Source organism: Rhinolophus ferrumequinum, chromosome 10 (genome assembly GCF_004115265.2).
Source record: "Rhinolophus ferrumequinum isolate MPI-CBG mRhiFer1 chromosome 10, mRhiFer1_v1.p, whole genome shotgun sequence".
Classification (NCBI taxonomy): Eukaryota; Metazoa; Chordata; class Mammalia; order Chiroptera; family Rhinolophidae; genus Rhinolophus; species Rhinolophus ferrumequinum.
The window spans coordinates 61,186,759-61,207,698 of NC_046293.1; the positions used below are offsets into that span (position 1 = coordinate 61,186,759).

A 20,940-nucleotide genomic window follows, 5' to 3' on the forward strand; every position below is an offset into this window, starting at 1 on the left:
TTATCTCCCAAGTTGCCTTTGAAGTGACTAATCAAATATATAAATGGAAAAACTGGGGTAATCCTTTTAACTTCAAGCAGATCCCATTACTTCTTTGCTCACTCCTCACAGTGAGTGAAAGTCTACACCCCCACCTCCGTTCCCTCCCCTTTTAATGAAGATAAATTAATAGAAATTATCAATCTGAACAACACAGAGGAAAAAAGATTAAAAAAAAATAGTGCGTTCCAAATGTCAGGGACATTTGGAACGATGCCAGAAGGTCTGACATTTGTGTCAGCAGAGTCCCTGAAGGAGAGGGAGAAGAGAAAGAGTGTGTGCAGAAAAAAATAATTGCAAAAAAACTACCTAAATTTGGTAAATGAGATAAATCTACACATTCAGGAAGCTCAGCAAAACCCAAACTGGATGAATCCAGAGAAGTCCATACCCAAACACGTTATAATCACACTGAATACTAACGACAAAGAAAAACCAATATTGAAAGCAGCCAGAGGAAAAATGATACATTACTTACGGGAAAACAATTGGGGGCTGGATTTCTGTACACATTAAATGCCAGAAGCACCGTGCCAGTTGTGACAATCAAAAATGTCTTTAGATATTGCCAAATGTCCCCTGCAGGGGGAATTAGCCCTGGTGGAAAATCATCAATTCAAATTGAGTCCTCCATTCTCTCAAACAGATGTTTTTTAAAAAGAAATATTCCAGTTTGGTTTGTTTTTTAATCACATGGTTTACAACTCTAGAGTAAAATAACAAACTTGGGTGGGTCAAAAGTCACCCAGTTCCTCACCTCCCATAAAGAAAGGTAAAAAATTCAGTACCAGGTTTATTTAGGTTGAGTTATTCATAAAAGATCAGCACTTAATGAAGTCCATTTTTGAAGAGCTGTAGACACCCATTCTCCTCATCCAAGAAGGAAATTGTAGCCTTAAGGAAAGAACTGATGAGGAGAGAACATTCCTACTGTATGTCGAGGTGTCAGCAGTTGAGATCAACAAAGTCTAAAGCAACCTGAGACTAGTATTCATGTTGCTATCCAAGATTTCTTACAGTTGAAGACTTTGTCTAATTCCACATGGTAGGATGCTAAAAGATTTCCAGCAGCTGCAGTAAATGCTATAGTGGGTGATACTGCACATATAGTTAATATTTAAATTAGGGCACACTTGGTGGTCCCATGAATTATAGCAACCCAAAAATAGGCAGTTGTAAACAGATACAGATACTGAATATGGCTATCAGATTGATTTCGGTGTCTTCTTCTTTTTTTTTTTTTTTTTTTTTTTAAGATTTTATTGGGGAAGGGGAACAGGACTTTATTGGGGAACAGTGTGTTCTTCCAGGACTTTTTCCCAAGTCAAGTTGTTGTCCTTTCAGTCTTAGTTGTGGGACAACAACTAAGCTCCAGGTCCACTTGCCGTTGCTAGTTGCAGGGGGCACTGCCCACCATCCCTTGCGGGAGTCGAACCAGCAACCTTGTGGTTGAGAGCCCACTGGCCCATGTGGGAATCGAACCAGCAGCCTTCGGAGTTAGGAGCACGGAGCTCCAACCACCAGGCCGGCCCCATTCCAGTATCTTTTAAATCTCAAAGAAAAAAATATTTTCTCATCATAGATAAGCTGTTAAATAGAAACAGACATTTTACCAACTAAAGACTTTGTCAGATTAACATAGAAACATATAAAAATAAAAAAATTGGACCCTGGATATACGAAGTATTTAGATTGAGAAAAAACAGTAATGTTCAGTAATTGATAATAAATAAAGAAATGCACCGGTTTTACTTTTAAAATTTGACAGTTTCAAGTGAACAGAATCATAACTGGCTAATGCAATTGCTTGAATAAATATTACCCATAAAAATTTCATCTCTTTAGCTCTAAAAATGGAGATTGTGAGGATCTACTAAATAATTACCTTTTACGACTTGGCAGAGTCTTATAATTCTACTGATCAGTCATGACAAATCCACTGTAACATCTTTTCCTTCCCTTTTTATTCTTTTCCTGAACCTTATTTTGCTTAGTTTTCTTTTCCAAAACAGAGTAAACAATCTATTTAATTCAACAAACCATTATTTATTATCATTGTGTACAATAGTGGGTGCTAAAGTCACAAAAGTAAGGCAGAGATCCTCAATTGGGACCCCAGAGGAGCTTATAATCAAGTAAGTGATTAAGAGAAGTGTAGAAATAATACAAATTACATTATACATTGGTAATTGCTCTTACAGAGACAGATAGGACGTAAGACCACAAGAGCACAGAGGACTAAGGTCTACTACTTAGGAAAATGGAGAAAGGCTTCACAGAGAGAGTAGCATTTCATCCAGGTCTTAAACCTGGTGAGATTTGCAGAGGATTTAGGGGAAGTACATTCTGCTGTACAGAGAACAGGTAAGAACGAGGGCTCAAGTTCTGAGAAGATGTTGGCAGGTGGGCTCTTGGTGGCCCCACCCACTCGACTCTTAACAGTAATGAGCTGTAAAGGTGTATTAGGCCACCTCTGTTGTTTGGACTAAAAGCTCTCAGTTACACAGCTGAGGTAGGCTTGGAGCCTGTAGCATGATGAAGCAGGCATAGTGGGATAACAGCTATCTGAGATCCAGAAAGGCAGGTTTGGGAAGGTGCTGCAAGGATTTTGATTCTCAGATTGAGGGATTGGTATCTTATCAGCTAAGCAACTAAGGAAACCAGGAGAGAGTTTTAAGCAGGGATATAGCATGTTTCCCCGAAATTAGACCTAGCCAGACCATTACCTCTAATGTGTCTTTTGGAGCAAAAATTAATGTAAGACCCAGTCTTATATAATATGAGACTGGGTATAATATATTATATTATAACACTCGGTCTTATTTTAATGTAAGACTAGGTTTTATATTAATTTTTGCTCCAAAAGACACATTATAGCTGATGGTGGGTTGGGTCTTATTTTCGGGGAAACACGGTAGCATAATCAGCTTTGTTTTTCCGAAGTATTGTGAAGAGTAAATGGGAACAGGAAGACACTGGCCTTGGGGAACCTGATGAGGAAGCTGTTGTATTAGCAATCCAGGTGGTTATTTTTACTTTGTTGTGAATTATGGCCAGAAAGCAGTTCCATATTTGTAATGATAATTGTCTTCAAAAAGTTTTCATCCATGTAGATTAAGAATGTATCAAATGTCTGTTGTTTTATAAAAGGCCTGTTGGCAGTTTAAAACCAGAACTTTACTATTTAGTCCATCCTGATCAGATTTTCTTAGGCTTCTACTCCTTTAGCCTATTGGTAAAAGAAGAATAATGTAACAATGATACCAAGATTCTTGGGTTTACAGTAACTACACAGACGTTGGTTTGGACCACCTCCCCAGAACAGGGCAATGGCAAGTGACTGCTAGTCAGTGTGAGGGGTGTGTGTTGCCTCCCGAGCCTCCCAAGATCTTAATCTTCACCCCTTGAAGTACAAAGAAAGAGCCCTTTTAATACCACTAGCTGCAAGACAAGGAACAAATAATCTGGGAGGCAAGGAGAATCCTCTCTCATTTCTTTAAACAGCGTCATATATGGAACCGTTAAAGATATGGGGAATATTTCGGACAGAGAAAGTAAGCCTTCGCTAGAATCCTACACAGTAGCTGTTTTCTAATATTTGAAGACCTGTTATATAGAAGATGGCTTAGATTAACTAGCTCTGTAAGTCAATAGGAGTTAAGATGAATTAGTAGAACTTCAGTAGAGACAAGTTTCCCTTTATCCTAAGGCAGACCTTCTGACAGTCTGAAGAATTAGAGTTCTGCTTTATTGGAGCTTTGTGGAGTTCTCTGGAATGGACTTTATTTATCCTCCTCAGTATAGTACCTCAAACACAATTCAGTATTCTAGAAATTAAGTCTTGAATTATGTTGAAGTGACATCTGAGACATGCTGATTTGAAAGTTGATGTGAATAGACTTGCATCAGCACTTAGGAAAACGAAAAATGACTTCATGTGATGAAACAAGGATATGATGCCGAGCTGATGATGGCATCATAATGACAATTAAAACCTACTTATACAGAGTGCTTAGCTCATAAAAATCCTAGGGAGTATATATTATAATCTTCTCCGTTTTACAAATGAGGAAAGAGCTCAGAGAAGTGAAAAATATTTAAATAGTCTAACCCTAGACCCAACTTAAAGGTTACGTTTCCCTCTTTCAAGTAGGCTATCATCCGGTGTGCATTTGCCCACTAGACACAAGTGTTTTCTAAATTTCTCTGGTTGTATTCAAGGAACCAAGTTCTTGGTGAAAAAAAGGACACTTATCACCTGGGAATTTGTTTCTTTATCTCTTCCTTAGGCTACCCTTCCTTAAATCCATTGTTAATTCTATAGACCACCTAACCACTTCTGAGGTGGTGCTATTAGTTTTAGGCTAAATACAGATCTTTGAAGGAAGTTTAAGTTTAGGTTAAATTCTTGAAGACTGATTCTTTTATTAAATTTTGGAGTATCTTTTATGAGTATCTCAAAGACTCTCTGCCTTTTGCTTACTATTTCACTGGGTGACTTACACATGAGCAAATCTCCTACTTATTGATTGGTTTTTGTAAATAGCCCCAGGATTTTTCTTACCGCGGTGCTATTAACACTAAGGTGACGGGTTTTCTACACTGTTGTCTAGTTTGCTTCACCACAGACCGTGCTTATAGCTCCAGCCAACTGTGCCATAGATGTAAGCTTTTGGTCACACTGGGGAGCACTGTAGCTTAGTATCTCCATCACAAAAGAAGGAAACACAGTTGGCTTTAGTGAAGTTGTAGTAAACTCAGGTTCATCTACTAAAGAAAACTTATTATAGCAATATTAAGGAATTGTCAATAAAACTGAGTTATTAAATTTTTGTGAAGTTCACCATTTTGAAAAATGGTCTGGAAATATATTTCTGATATTTTTTAGTTCATTATATTACAGTCTGAACCTGAGTTTCATAACACGTTCCGATTTTAATTGGGTGGGTTTGTTTCTATCAGCCACAGCGAGTTTATGCCTAAGTGACTATTCATTTAGTGACACTGAAAAGGTATTTCCAATTTTAGGTATTTCCAAGTTTAGGTTTAGGTTCAATTCTTGAAGATTGATTAGTTTATTAAATTTTGGATTTGATTCACGAGTTACATAGAGAGATTTTACTTGATTTAAATTGAAAAAGCATAAATCAGACTTCCCAAGTTATCACCATTTTGAGTAGAGAAATAACCCTAGCATGAAAAATTGCTCCTTAAAGAGTTAAGGAAATGCAAGGTGAAAATGAAAATAGTTGTTTCATCTGCTGTATTCCCTGTAGGATTTTAAATTTCGATCTTGGGTTACTTAATCTGTCTGTCCAAATGCTGTTTATCACTGGGAACTTAGGAGTGACTTTGCACCTTTCAGATTGTCTGCTCGCAGGCTGCATGCTGGGACAGCAGGCCTTTGTCACCTGGATGCTGACTGCCACACTTACCTAGCAATTACTTTAGTAGTAAATATTCCAGGCGATGCCCCTTAAGATAGTTCCTTAAGTTTTGTCTTGTTTCAGTAACGAAGTTCTGGTTCTCCTGCCTCTATGATTCTTCCTCATTTTCCCACGTTTTCTAGTGGCATGGGGTTTTGTCTAAAAGCATAGGGATTGTTTTTCTTCTCAGGAATTAAGTAGATCATGACACTAATTCCATGCGCTGATACTTAGCTGTGCATTTTACTCAGTACAAAACTATGCATGTCCCTTGACAGACAGCAGAGAAGCGTGCAGAAGCACCGTAAGTGTGATCCCGACGCTTGGTTCAGGCCATTAGGCCCAACGTAGTTTTCTCCATGAGACATTTTGGAAGATGAGGTGACTCTCTTCAGAGTTCATGTGAATGGAGGGAATCTGTTGTTATACAGACGCATGAACATGACCTTTGGACGTAAAAGCACACACACTGTGGCAGTGTGGCCTGACCCCTTTAACCAGAATTTCCATCTAGAGCTCACCGTGCGGGAGACACTAACATCATTTCCAGTCCTCTCATTAAATATTTAATCTGGTTTTCCCCTCTCTCTCTTACTCCCCCTCTGACTCAGCATAAGGTCGGGATTCCTTGACTGGTCATCACAACAGATTTACTTGGAAAATACCTTTGTGGAAGGCCAGACACCCTCGGAGTTTATCGTTTAATCCAACCACATAGATCACTTGATTGAGTTGCTCAGTGTGCTCACCTGTGGTGGTTCTGCCTAATGATGTTCTGTGTTCTGCCTTTCTTTCTCTCCTCGCTGGGAGGTTCCAGGGAGCAAGCCTGTAGGCCTCCAGGAGAAGAAATCCTGGCCAAGCCCCACCCAGGGTAGCGCTCATTCCAGTGCTCTGCAGAGCAAGCTGTTTGGGCAAGTCTGGCTCCTGCATGAGACTGTGAACTCTGGAGGGCAGAAGCTCTGGATCCCACTCGTTCAGCAGACGTACATGGAGCTCCCAGTGTGCCAAGCACCAAAGCAGGCCCCGGGAAAACAGAGATGATTAGGATGTAGTCCCTGCTCTCAAAGAAACTCTATTTATGAAGAAGCAAATGTGATGAGCGTAATAATAATGGCTAGCACCAGTTTTAACGCTCACTGGGTGCCAGGTTTTGTGTTAAGTGTGTAGTAAGGACCGTCTCAGTAAGACTGTGACATAGAGACTGTTGGCATCTCCATTTTGCCATTGAAATAACTTCAGTCTTACAAAGTTGTTTAACTTATGCACAGACTGTAGCAAGATAGTTTGAAAACAGGCAGTTCGATTTTTAGAGTTGGAACTCTTAACCACTGAATTATACAGCTGAGGAGTGGTGATAAATGAATGTGTTATAAAATCACGGAGAACAGATAGATGGTCTAATTATTTTTCAATTTCAGACTCAAGGTGAAGTTCAAGAAAGTTTTTACAGTAGAATGTAGGACTATACCGGGCGAGAGGAAGGAGAGTCCAGGCCAATGAAACAGCTTGGGAAAAGCAGAGATGTGAAAGCAGGACCTGCAAGTTAGCAGTTTATGGCGAGGCTGAAGGAGACGGGTTAAGATTTGTGGAAGGTAAAGCAGAGGAGTTAGGGTGATTTAAGAAATTTGAACTCTATTCTGGAAAAAATATACCAAGTATTTGATGGATTTTAACCAGAGGAAGGACATAATTAGATATTTATTTATTTTTAATTTTAATGACATACAGAACAATGGATCAGCCAGAATAGACAGGATTGGTGACCTCTCCTTCAAGGAGAAGAAGCCAGCCTTGGATGAGCCCCAGATTCTGACTTGAGTGACAGTGTTGTCCTGGAAACAATATAAATTCATTTATAACCTTTTTAGAAAATAATCTTGCATTATGTACCAAGGGTCTTAAAAGCCTCAATACTTCTAGTAATTTCATGTTTGGGAATTTATATTAAGGAAACAACACAAAAGGCAAAATAGCCTTTAGACCCGCATTCGTGACAGTAGTTCATAGTGCTTAAAACATATTGGTGAAATTGAATGAATAAGTAAGTAATTGAATGAGTGGTGGAAAATAGTGGGAACATTGGAAACCATAATAGAAAAATGGTTAATATACATTTCCTGGGTAGTTCTGAATACAATTATAATGATAGTTCTGAAAATTATAGAAATACATGGAACTTTTTATGGTAACTGAGAAAAAGAGCAGAATAAGATACTTTATTATTATAGAATGATTACAACTCAGACCTATATTTAGGTGAACAAACTTGGAGGAAATATAGCAAATCATAATGGTGGTGGTTTTGTTCTTCTGTTTTTCCAATATTCTCCAAATACTTAATTTGTTTTTATAATGGAAAAAGGTAAAAACTTTGGGACTATTAATTTTGCACTTAGGTTTGAGGTGTCTGAAACATCAAAGTGACAATAAATAGTAAACAATTAGAAATAGGCGTGGTATTCAACTCTGGGTTTACACTGGAGACATTCAATAAATGTCAACTGAATGGACGTTCTAATCATTTTTCTTCCTTTTGGGTCAAAATCCTGGAATCCTATTGCAATGTATTAGAAGTTTTACCATCATCCGAACTTACAGGCTTATATTAATATAAAAACAAAAAAACAAAAACAAAAACAAACAAACCCTTCCCTTTTCTATCGCTGAAGCAGTTGAGGGGACTCTTCTTTTCTGTACAAAAGTAAATTTAATCAGCCAATCTCAAGTAACATAGAAAATACTTTATTTCAAACGTGTATCATTTCATAAAGTTATTTTTTTCTCTTATACAAAGGGAACATTGATTGCTTTCCTTAATGCCAGCCAGTAGTATCATTTTTCTTACTTAGCAGTTCGTGTTTAAAGGGTCAAGGGTCTGCTCTCTCACGGTTTTCCAATTTTAATGAAATAGAATCCAGGGCATATTTAACCTATTGAATTTTGATGGACTTTTGATAATTCAGATATTTTCTAGTGAGAGGATTTCAGCTCTTTAGTCTAGTATGCCATCATTCTCTGTGCCTCCGCAGGTGTGTTTTGGTATAAGATTGCTTCTTTTGGGGTCCAGAGTAGTATTTAGAAGAAAGGATTGTGTTTCACTGTTACTGTAATCAACTGGAGACATGGTTGAAGTTGGGGAGAGGATAAGATGAAGTGATCCTGTCATTTTTTCTATGCCATGAGGACAGGGACCAGGCCCCCAGCACTCAGACCAGGACTGTGTATGTCCAGCCCATGCAGGTGCGAGTACGAGGGTATGTGAACTCATGGTTCACACTTTAGTCACATGAACTAGTGTTTCAGAGCACAGCCCCGTTCTTTAACTACCTTTGCAGACAAAGGACTGGTGGTGGAAAGAAAAAGATTAATGTCCAAGTTTTTTACTAGGGTTTGGACTGTGATTCAAAGTGAAAAAATAGGCAGAAACTTGGGTGATGTGTCATGAGGATAGCGGGGGGACCTCCCTGAAAGGAACTCCTCATGAACTGTTCATAAGATCAAAAATTCTCACGAGAGCCTGGCTCCTTTCATGACTTGTGTACATTTTATCATTGAGGAATCTGAAACATCAAAGTGACAATAAATAGTAAACAATTATAGATACATTTGGTAGTCAACTCTGGATTTATCCATTCATTAGTGGAGGTTTGATTAATTCATCCAGTACCACAAGTAGTGGGATCCACATGAAAATGAACATGGAAAGGTAAGTTTAGTGTCTGATACGACAAGGGAGTAGGGATGTAAGAAATGCCCCAGGCCTGGAGCACAGAACTTGGGGTCCTTCCAAATCATTGGTCACTGGGTGGGGGATCTAAAGGCCAAGGCAATAGGGAGGACATTAAATCAAATCAGTGAGTATCTGCCAAGCACTTACTTCCTATGTGGAAGTCAATGGAATAAGTGTCCATAGTGACCAAAAGAAAGAAAAATACAGCGTGGCCTTTTCACTCAGGGGAGTTACCATTACAAACAGTATCTGGGGAAGAATAATTATAACATTGATGGGATGTTTCCTGTGTGTTAGGTACCATTCTGAGTGCTACCGTGTTTCCCCGAAAATGAGACCTAGCCGGACAATCAGCTGTAATGCGTCTTTTGGAGCAAAAATTAATACAAGACCCGGTCTTATTTTACTATAAGACCAGATCTTATACTATAATATAATTAATGTAGTATAATACTGGGTCTTATATTAATTTTTGCTCCAAAAGATGCATTAGAGCTGGTAGTCCCGCTAGGCCTTATTTTTGGGGAAACACGTTATGTATGTGCCATCTGATTAACGCTGTGACTAATGCTCTCATCAACCCTATGAGATACGTACAATGACGTTCATTTTATACACCTGGAAACTGCGGCACAGGAGAATCCAAAGTCGTGGAGACGGCAGACCCTAGCATTCTGACTTGGCAGCCCTTCCTTTAAGCCTTATATGCCATATTGCCCTCCCAGACAATTTCTTTTTTTTAAGGACCTCTGGCGAAAAGGCGAAAGAAAAATGTTAGGGTATGCTTGGCAGAGTACAGTTTGTGTGTAATACCAGATTTCTTCTACCTCATTACCTGAACTCTCGTAAAATGTGAACTATACAAAGAATCTTCTTTTTTGTTCTGAGATATTCGACCCAGGATAGCTGAGAGAGCCCTTATCTTCCAAACCTACGTCTTTAATCTGATCCTAAATATTCTTGGCTTGGGGCTAATTGGACCCATGGGATTTTGTTTTGTTTTGTTTTTGTTCCAAAGTCTTTGCCAAGAAATATTTTCTTTTTGGACTTGCTACCTGAAATGTGGGCAGCTGAGCAGAGTTACTTACTGGCCTTTGATCCCATTAGAGAGTTCTGAATTGGTGGCCCGGATCCTTGAATGAAATCTGATATTAAAATAACACCAAGCTGAAGTCATAGGAGATTGTAGTGTTACATACACAGTCAGAATAACCAAGATTTAGGGAAAATAAAATGAGTTTCAGTTGGCTTCATTGGCTCACTTTTGACTTGCCTTTCACTCTTGAGTGATTTTTAACCCACTTCTTCATATGTCAGGGACACAGCACACATAAAATCTCTAATTCCAATATAGAGATTTTAGAAGCCATAGCAGCTTGATAAAACAGCAGCACTCTTTAATCACTAACAAATTTGAATTTCTCAGAGTTCAGGTACTGCTCTGATGTCATCTTCCCTATTTTCTCTTCCACGAATTTTCACTTCATCACATTTGACCTTTTTGGAGGAGGCCTGACTCAATGATCTTGTGTTTACAGCCGGACTGTGTTTCATTGCGGTCCCAATATTTTCTTAAGAGTGGTCTGTGGGCCTTTCCTTTCTGCCCTCTCACCGGTGGCCAGCTTTTCAGCAAATAGAGTCACTACTTCAGCTATTACACAAACACAGCATTTCAGCTTGTTTACAGATTCACTTAGCAAGTGTTTATTGGAAGCTTCCCATGTGCCCCAGCCGGACGTGTGCTAGAGTGACAGTGAGTGGCTCTTTAAATTCCATACCCTCGGGACCTCACTTGCCTCATCCTAGTCCTGGCCTGTGCCCAAGTGCTGTGCGGGACACTGGGATCACAGAGCTGACAAAGGTATGGTCCTTACCCTTAACACTGGCAGTCCAGCGGGAGACACAGAAATGGACCAGTGGATATCCTTATTATTATCTCAAACTGTAGATGAAGTCATGCTGTATATTTTTCCCATTCCCTGTAGCTGACTTACAAAATAAACCCCAAATGAAAGAAGAAAGTATTTTGGATATACGATTTCCTTTAAAGTAGCTTACAGATTTGGTTGAAAAAAGTACTCAAGTACTCTGTCAAACTCTCAGAATTAGCTTAGGGAAGACTATTTTAAATGTTGTTATTTACCAACTGAGTGGAAGAGTAAAACTCTCTTTCTTTGTCTTAATGAAAATAACAATGAATGCAGAGGCAAATGTATGTGGACCACCGTAAGTGGCCTTACCATCTATCTGATTGGTTTGGAAGTGCTTTCTTAAAATTAAAATTGTAGTCAGTCAAGTAGTTATTTTGAAAGGAAGAATTCATTTCCCTTTTGGTTTCTAACTTAGATTTTTGGAAATTGCACTGCAAAATTCCTTTGTGACCATACCAAGATGGGAGCTAGGACGCAGGAATTCATCTTTTAATGACGTTAATTCTGCAACTCACCCTCCTTACCGTTTCTCTCTTCTTGGTAAAGTCTGATTTGGGTGGTGGGAAAGCCACTGAGACTGTTCAGTAACATATTTGCCTTTGTCCAGCCTCTGGTGAGCACTGGTGCATATATCTAGTATTTAGAAAGGGCCATTTGGGGGGTGGCCGGTTAGCTCAGTTGGTTGGAGTGTGGTGCTAATAACACCAAGGTTGCCTGTTTGATCCCCGCATGGGCCTCTGTGAGCTGCACCCTTCTTTAAAAAGAGAGAAAGAGAAAGGGCCATTTGGTCAAAGATGTTTATTTTATCAGGGCATGCTGGCCTCCCATTGTGTTATATACATTCTTCTATTTTTAGTCAGTGGACTTGTGAAGACGTAAATTATTTAGAAACAAGTTTCCGTTGCATTTTTAAATATTCTTAATTTCTTCTTAATTACAGAGCAAAGAGATTGCATTCCAACTTCATGAGGATTTAATGAAGGTTCTTAATGAGCTATACACGGTAAGCACATGTTCTTTCTTCTTTTGCAAGAATCTTTGGTTTGGAATTCTGGTTTGTAGAAACACCGCTTTTATTAGAGCTCATTCCAGGCTAGGGTGTTGACGGATGCTTGTCCAGCTGAAATGTGGACCCAAGTGGATAGATGCACACTACTATATTTTTTACCACTCTCCCCCAATTTGTATTCAGTAAAGACATATATGCAGTTAGCACACTTTAAGAAACTAGATTGTGGGTGTTCTAGTAAGACTAGTTTTTAATTGGTTGGATTATATATGAACTGTATATAGATTCAGTTCTAGATACTTTGTGTTATATTATTATCATTCTTAAATTAGCCATTCTGGGATTTGAGCAATGTAGAGTTGCTTAATTCTGGTACTTTAATTTCTATTTTTTTCCCATTTCAGTTACATTGTTTGGTTAATGACTTAATATATTAAAATTACTTTTTGGGGGTATCTATTTTGGCAGTAATTTGCTTCTCTGAATTTAAATTTTATTCAGGTTATTGCATAGAATCATAAGAAATTAAATAATTTAAAATTATTGTATTAAAAAACAAAACCAATAGGTTGCAAATTGGAATAGTCATATGCCTATGTAAATTTTTTTACAGTTAATGATCATATTATTAAATACCCTTTGGAGGAATTTGATGAGTTTTTATTTTATAAGAGAGAATAACAATTAATTTGTTCTAACTGTAGATATTTATTTTCATTTTCATTGCACAAGATTATTTGAATTTTTCTTTACAGGCAAATTAAACCTGAAACCTACTATTAAAATGTTTCTTGATTTACAAATTCCATTTGTTCCTAAAAAGCCAGGTGTATCAAGTGCAGTTTTGTGAATTAAATTGTTTTTAATGCTTTGTTGATACTTGCTAATGAAAAAAACTGTAGTTTTAAACTTTTATAGAATGAGTGATATTCTTATAAAACTCACTTTCCAATTTTTGTACGTATGTGATAAGTTTGTATTTTTGTGTATCACGTTTGCTATACCCGTACTTATGAATTGACAGTTTTTATGTGTTAGGTCCTCCTTCAGAAACTTTTCACTTTACATGCAAAAGCTTTTCACTTTACATGTGAAAAAACTTTAAAAGTGAAAAAACTTTTTAAAACTTCTTTAAAGTGAAAAAACTTTTCACTTTACATGTTGCAAGGTCATATCTGTATAAAAATACCTAATGAAGTAGAGTTTTTGATTATAAAGGCCATTTGTTAGCCTGTGCTTTGTGTGATTTGTTAATTTCTGATAACCTGAGGTATCAACCATTTCTAGAAATCCTAGGGTTTTTTTTTTTCTTTTCATTCACTTAGTTTTCATTAATGGAGGACATACTGTGCAATATGCATTATGCTTGTAGACATCCTGGATTTAGAATTTAAAAGTTAAACGAGCATGGTGCCTCTGAGGCTTCCATAGAAGAAATTCTATGTCAATTTCCCATTGAACTATTTTAAGATGAGGACTTAATGGCACTGTCCTTGTGGTTCCCTTGGCTTGGGCATTGTTTTTAAAAAAATAAATCCGATGGTTGTCATGACATCAGAGATAAGAGCCTGTTGAGTATGGCCTGTAACTAGTAGTACTACTCAAAGTAGGAGTGGCAAAGATGTCTTTGATCGTTGAATATGAGATGTCACTAGAATTTCATGAAATTTTTATCTCAATATACGAATGTATAAATTTTTATCTCAATGACGAATAGATAAAGTGAAATATTTCCTGGATTCATCCTACCAAGTGGACTCAGACATTTAGCAGATTCTTTATAGTTGAATTAAGTAAGCTGACATCTCAAAAATCTCATCGGTATTAGTCTGAAAACCTAAAGGAGCCAGGTTCTAGAAAAGGCCACCAGAGTTTGAACGACCCTTTCAGAGTCATTTAACCTCTCCGAATCAGTTGAGGAATTAAGAGATAGAGGAGACAAGCAATGAGTTTTTAATTAGGTAGTCTATAGGTCACTTTGAGTTCTTGGGAAAAATTTTTACTTCATCGAGAGAGCGTGCTCAGCCAAGGTCAGAGGTCATGTTCCATAGGGAAGGACCTTCATATTACACACAGCTTCATATTACACACACACACACACACACACACACACACACACACACTTTTTTACCCTAAAAGATATTTGGTTTCTCTTGCACTTTAAATTCAGATATACAAATTTTGTCTTGTTTAAATGAAATCTCTCCATTGTACATGTTCAATTTGCATTCAGAAAGTAAGAAAAGATGAGGAGTATTTGAACAGTGGACCAGGAGTTAGGTGAATGTAGTTGAGTTCCTTCTTCAGCCTTTGACTGGTTGTGAATAGATAACCTAAGTTGCATCATGCATACAATTTTGTACCACAATGATGTAATGAGTGCTGAAATAACAGGTATAAAATGCGTAGCCTCAGGAAATTGAGGATGCTATTTAATTGCCTATTCAGACAGATATTCACCCCTTCCTTTCTCTCAGGCCTTGATACTCCTTGGGAGTTGAAGGTGAACATTTTGAGAAGTATATTAACTTCCTTATACCAGTGAAGTGCTTTATATTAAATTATAGTCAACCTTAGTGGTGAGTGGCAGCCTGATGTGTGGACTTCCTTTTCCAAAAGTATTTCTCCCACAGGCCTGTTGATTATTCCAAACATTCTATCAGAAAGCTTTATCTTAAATAAAATACAAATGCCCAGGAAGAATGGAAAGAGATGCCTTATAATTGTTAGAGTTTAGAGTGAACCAATATTTACCAGATCCTTTGAATACAGATCGCATGCATCCGGCACGAAGGCCTGTACTTCTGGGCAGAAGAGAAGGGATGGGGGCATCAGAGTGCCATTTGGAAGGAGAGGAAAGGGCTTGAAGACATGCATCTCCTTTTCTATATTTTTGCCTCAACCTTGCCTTTTTGCAGAAACGGGGCCTCCAAACGGTTTCGAGACTCCATTTGGATTCTTAGACCACAGCAAGGGCCAGCCACACTAGTTGGGGTTAGCTTGGCTTTGAGTAACAGGAAGTCAAGATAATGGCATAAACAAAGTAGAGGTTTATAATGTCTCTCACATAAAAGAAGTTCAGAGGTTGGCAGCCCAGGGTTGTGCGAGGTTACATAAAGCCATCCAGGATTGGTTTACTCCTAATCCACTGTTAGAGAAACCTGGTTGTAACGTTTGTCCTTATAATTCAGTGTAGTTCCTAGAACTCCAGCCATTGCACCTACATTCCTGAAATGGAGACTGGAGAAGGAAAGAAGACTTAATGAAAGTCTCATGTTACACTTTCACCTGCGTCTTATTGGCCAGAACTCAGAATGGGGTTCTACCACGCTGCAAGGAAGTCTGGGAATTACAGTCTTTCAGCTGGCCAGCTCATTGCTGACCAGTTCCAAATTGGGGGTTCTGTTAATTTGAGAGAGAAGGGGTGGTATTTGTAGGTCGTTAGCCATACCTGTCAGAGAAGCTAGCATTTATTGCATGCTTATTATGTATGTGCTAGTTATTATGCTAAGCTCATTACTGGCATTATCTCATATAATCCTCACAGCATCTCTGTGAGGTAGTTATTGTCATTATCCCCATTTTACAGATAAGGAAACTAAGGCTCAGAGAGGCTTGCCCCAGGTTGCACGGTGAGTAGTAGAGTGGGATCCACATCAGAGCATGTGCCCTTTACTGTTATTTTGTCTCTAGTTTTGGGAAACCATTTTCTAACAAAGGTCTCTAAATGTTAATACACCCTAACAACACAAATCACTTAAGCAGTTTATCAGCTGCTCACTTGTATTTCTTAGAGTCAACGGCATTAATGTTGCTTCAACAGAAACATAGGTGAAAAATTGAACACATGCCTCAATGGCAACCTGCACTTCTGAGAAATGTTAATTTAAATGACCTAACAGATGGAACTCATTCATCTAAAAATAAAAAGTAAGAGGGTGAACCAAGATCCTCAGACTCCCTTTCTGAGTCTGACTCACTAATTAACTTCCCTTTGAGTTTAACATTTGAAAGAGAAAGTATGGTTAAGAAAGCAAGGAAAGTACTGTGCTATAAGAAACAAAAATGACTGGACTGGCGGTCAGCAAACTTGTGTTTGAATCTGGGCTCACTTAGCTAATCTGGACATCTGTATTAGTCTGGGTTCTCCAGGGGAACAGAGCCAGTGGGAGATACAGATGGGTAGGTGGACGGATGGACAGACAAATATAGATAGATGGATAGGTAGATAGTTTGAGGAACTGACTCATGCGGTATAGAGACTGACGGACGGATGGACAGACAGACAGACAGACTGGTGGATGGATGGATGGATAGATAGTTACTATGAGGAATTGATTCATGTGGTGTAGAGACTGAGAAGTCCCAAGATGTGCAGTCAACAAGCTGGAGATGTAGTTCCAGTTCTATTCTGAAGACCTAAGAACCAGGAGGGCCAATGGTGTAAGTTCTAGTCCAAGTTCACGTCAAAAGGAGAAGACCATGTCTCACCTCAAACACAGTCAGGAAGAGAACAAATTCTCTGACTCATCTGTTCTATTCCGGCCCTTGGTGGATTGGATGAGGCCCACCCACATTGTTACAAAGACATTGTTTGAATGTCTGCTACTGTGCCAGGCACTTGTTAGATGCACTGGGGATATAGCTGTGAGTCAGAACCGACCGTATTCTTCCTCTCGAGGCATTATGTTCCAGTAAGGAAAAACAGACAGCAAACAAAAAATGTATAGTATGACAAGTGTAAGTGTTAAGAGGGAAAATAAAGCTGAGTTAGTACAGAGAAAGCCTGCCAAACAGTGCCTGGCACATAGTAAATGCTTAATAAATGTTAGTAGTTAGTGTCGTCCTCATAGTCGTCAGTGGAGTAAGGGATAGAAACAGCTCCTTGTCTGCCTCTCAGAGTAAATGTGGAGATCAGGATGACATTAAGAGGAATTACAAATGGTTTTTACATAGACAGGGTTTTTCCTTATAATGGGTATATGACTTTTACAAAAAGAAAATAGGAAAGTAACTTCCCCTAAGAAAACCACATCAATAGTAAATGTAAACAAGGCTGTGATTGGATTAATGGGGAAGTGAAAACACAAAAACAGAAAAATGATGACACAAAAGATTAGAGGAAACATTCAAAACAAAATTTGCCTTCATCATTCTGGTAAAGGGCTCATCATAAAATAGTGGTGTAAAGTGTTAAGTCTCCCTGCTCATGCCAAAATCTCAAAAGGTCATGGTGGATTTTAGTAGGAAAACAATGATTTGTCCTATATTAATATTTCTTTACTTTGCCTAGGCTTTGCAGCATTTAACTCTGCATTTAAAAAAACAAGGAGTTTACCATTCGCAGTAAGCAAATTCTAATAGAGATTAACACAGACGTCATGATAAATCCACATGCAATTTATTGCTAATTATGTGTAATTGATTATCACACATCCGTAACACACATGGCTAGCCAGAGTCAAGAGGTAATCCATCCTCAAGTCCCATTAAATTAAGAGGAAAGAACTGAGAAAATGAAGATTTATCCAGCCCTTCCCATAAAGCAAGCACATTATCCCCATTCATTTCTCGTAGCAGCCCAAGGCAGGTATAGGTATTCCTAGTCCGTGTTACAAATGGGAGCTGGGACTCAGAATAATTAGCCCAGGATCACACTGACTGTAAATGAATGCTCCCAAATCCAAAGCCCGTTCCCGCCCTGGGGCCCATTAGTTCCCCGCTGGGCAACTGCCTTGGGGACGGCAGGTGAGGGGAGGAAGGGCGGAAGCTGCTCTGATAGATAAAACTCACAGGTAGAAAGCTTAACACAGCTTGCTCTGACTGACACTTGCAAAAACTTGATTGAGGTTTCCTGACTGTTGATACGAGTTACAAAATGGGCAAACCGAAATGGCTTTGCACATTCAGCCTTCTTGATAGGATATGTTCCTTTGGGGTACCTCTTTAAATCATTACCCTTCATTTAGCTTTAGTGTTATATGTGTCAGTTAGTGTTATATGTGTCAGTACCACCCGCTTAGCTGTGTGTGTGTTCATGCACAGTGATTACTACTAAGATTCCATTACTAGATACTCCATTCACCTGTTTTTTTTCCTTCTGAGTTCTAGCTCCGATTTGCCTAACGAATTTCGATATGTAGAGAATGGAAGCTCCTAGTACAAAGCCAGCGGCGGCTGAGCGTCTTGTACAGGAGTTGTTTGGAAAACAGTGTTGCTCAGTGCACACAGATACCTTCTCTGGCCTTGACGTTTCTCTTTAAAAGGTTAAAATAAAAAGCTAATTATTTTTCAGGGGGGATAGGACTGGAGACAGTTTATTATTTCAAGCCCTTCCTTGAAAACTCAGCCTCAGAGGACTGTTGGGGGGAAAAAGCTTCTTTGGCTGGCTGTGTGAGCCTCCCAAGAACCAGGAGCTCATGCATTCTACAAAGCAGAAACACGCCCAAGGCAAGGTTGAGAAGTCGTTCTGAAAGAGCCCGAGATAACTTGCCACCTCCTCTCGGAAAGGTTTTCTCTGAGCCTCAAAGAGGGTTTTTGTTTTTGTGTTTCAGTTAAGTATTTATTTTAGCTCAAGGACATTTTAAGTATTTGAAATGTATATTTCTGCAGTGAAAATGAAAATTCATTCCTTTGAGATGGACTACAAAGAGGTTTGGGTCTTAAGAACAAAACACTGAACTGAGAGAAAGATAGTGTTTCCCCGAAAATAAGACCTATCTGGACCATCAGCTCTGATGCGTCTCTTGGAGCAAAAATTAATAAAAGACCCAGTATTATATTATATTACATTATATTATACTATACTATATTATATATACTATACTATACTATACTATATACTATCTTATTTTATAAGACCGGGTCTTATATTAATTTTTGCTCCAAAAGATACATTAGAGCTGATGGTCCAACTAAGTCTTATGCCACCTGGAAAACTTTTTTAAAAAGCAGTCTATTCAGAGATCTTGGGCTGATGAAGTGTTTCCATATATCCTTCCTCTAGCTTTATTACTAGACACTTCGAAGGAAAGAAAGAGATGTGTTGGGATCTTATGACCCCTGGCCAACTTCTGAATTCTAATCTGGGTGTTGACACAGATCGATTTTGGAGACTAGGTTAGCCAATTTCACCTGGCCTCATTTTCCTGCCAAAATTATTGGGATTAATAAAATTTCCATTGCAAGGATCTGTGAGAACAACTTGACATCTACGTTATATGGCGATGTCTTTTAGGACACCCTGCTAATTAATGAAGCCAAGTGCTCAGCTCCTGCTTGGAATCTTCATTTTCTCTCTGAGATTTGAGAATTAGTTATGGTTGGTGCTTATGAACTACAAACCAGATTGTCTTTTAAAAAAAGTGAGCAATATGAACCGAAGAAAATTTATTTGGCTTAGAAATGAAAAATGGAAGTGTTAGAAAGTATAGCTTAGTAAAAACAAAATATTTCTGAGGACTGTTTCATATCAAGAATCCTTCTCAAAGAATATATTATCCAAACTGTTGCATTCTGGAATTCACTGTTTCAACTTTTAAATTACTAGAATGCTTTAGTGACAGACATCTGAAACAGAATTTTTTTAATTGGGTAATTACAGTACTTAGCTTTGTTTACCATTACTCATCAAAGCCAAATATATAGAGAGAATGAATATATTTTATATATATCACAGCTAACCTTTGTCACATACTATTCTAAGCACTTTACATCATTAGCTCTTTAAATTCTCCCAACAGCCCTATGGGGTAGGTGAGGCACAGAGAGGTTGAGCACCTTGCCCAAGGTCACACAGCTAGAAAGTCTCAAACCAGCCATTATCGATAAGCTTAGCTATACACTGTACTCCCTTTTTATTGTGATTATAATGTAAGGCAAACCATTATGTACCAATAGAGGTTTAGGCAGAAGGCTTTGGAGATGCAAAGAGAGGTCCACATTGAGGATTGAGAAGAATTCAAAGAGGAAAGGGTCTGAAAATGGACAGGATTTCAGTAATAGAGATGGAGAAGGGGATAGGGAAGGCTTTTGAGGCAAAAGCAGCAATGTGAGCCAAAGTATACAATTAAGAAAAACACAAGGCATATTCATAGAATTTCCCTTTGGAGCCATGTCTAGAGAGAGAGGAAGAACCAGGAGTTGAAAGATTTCAGGCGAGTACCAAAATGAGATTATAAAGAGCATAGGCAGCAAAAAAATGGTTAGAAATCTACTCCAAAGCAGTTTGGAAGTTCAAAAAGCTTTTTGCACAGCTTAACCAAAGGCCTCTCTCACTTTCTTTTTCTTCTTTTTTAATAAATGGAGTGAGAAGTGTTGGCTCTGAGGTACAGCGTATATGTGTCAAATTCCAATCCATTTTTCATGGAAAGAAAAGGATTTCACATCAGTCCATTTTAGTTCATGCTGCAATTTTAAGGGTTGGAGGGCTTTTAAGATTTCAAGTGTCTTGTGTCCTCAGCTTAAATATTTCATATATTGAACCTTATAGCTCAAATGTCTGATACACATGTAATGTTGAAGACACGTAAAGCAGTTCCCTGAAAATAATTAAATATTTAAAATTGCAGGTGACTTTGACACTCGAGTAAACTCATTGGCCTTTCATTATCCATGTGCTTTCCCCTCAGCATTGCCAACTGCTTGAAACTTTGCCACATCTGCTGTCGCTGTGTTCAGTGTGGCTTGGTTAATATGTATGCCATGTGCCAACTCTTGGGTATTTGTTTTAATAGATTAAACTTGTATTTCAGTGCCTCTGAAGACTTCTATGAAAACCCTTTTTGAAATAAGGACTTTCTGCAT

General features: G+C 38.4%; 1 protein-coding gene across 2 annotated transcripts in view; it reads left to right on the forward strand.

Moving 5' to 3' along the window:
- SRGAP1 (SLIT-ROBO Rho GTPase activating protein 1) overlaps positions 1–20,940 on the forward strand; it is a 234,649-nt gene that overhangs the window by 125,944 nt on the left and 87,765 nt on the right. For both annotated transcript variants that reach the window (XM_033117996.1, XM_033117998.1), the window contains exon 4: positions 12,067–12,129. In XM_033117996.1, coding sequence (XP_032973887.1) covers positions 12,067–12,129 — 63 coding nt within the window. The remainder of the gene's footprint in view (positions 1–12,066; positions 12,130–20,940) is intronic.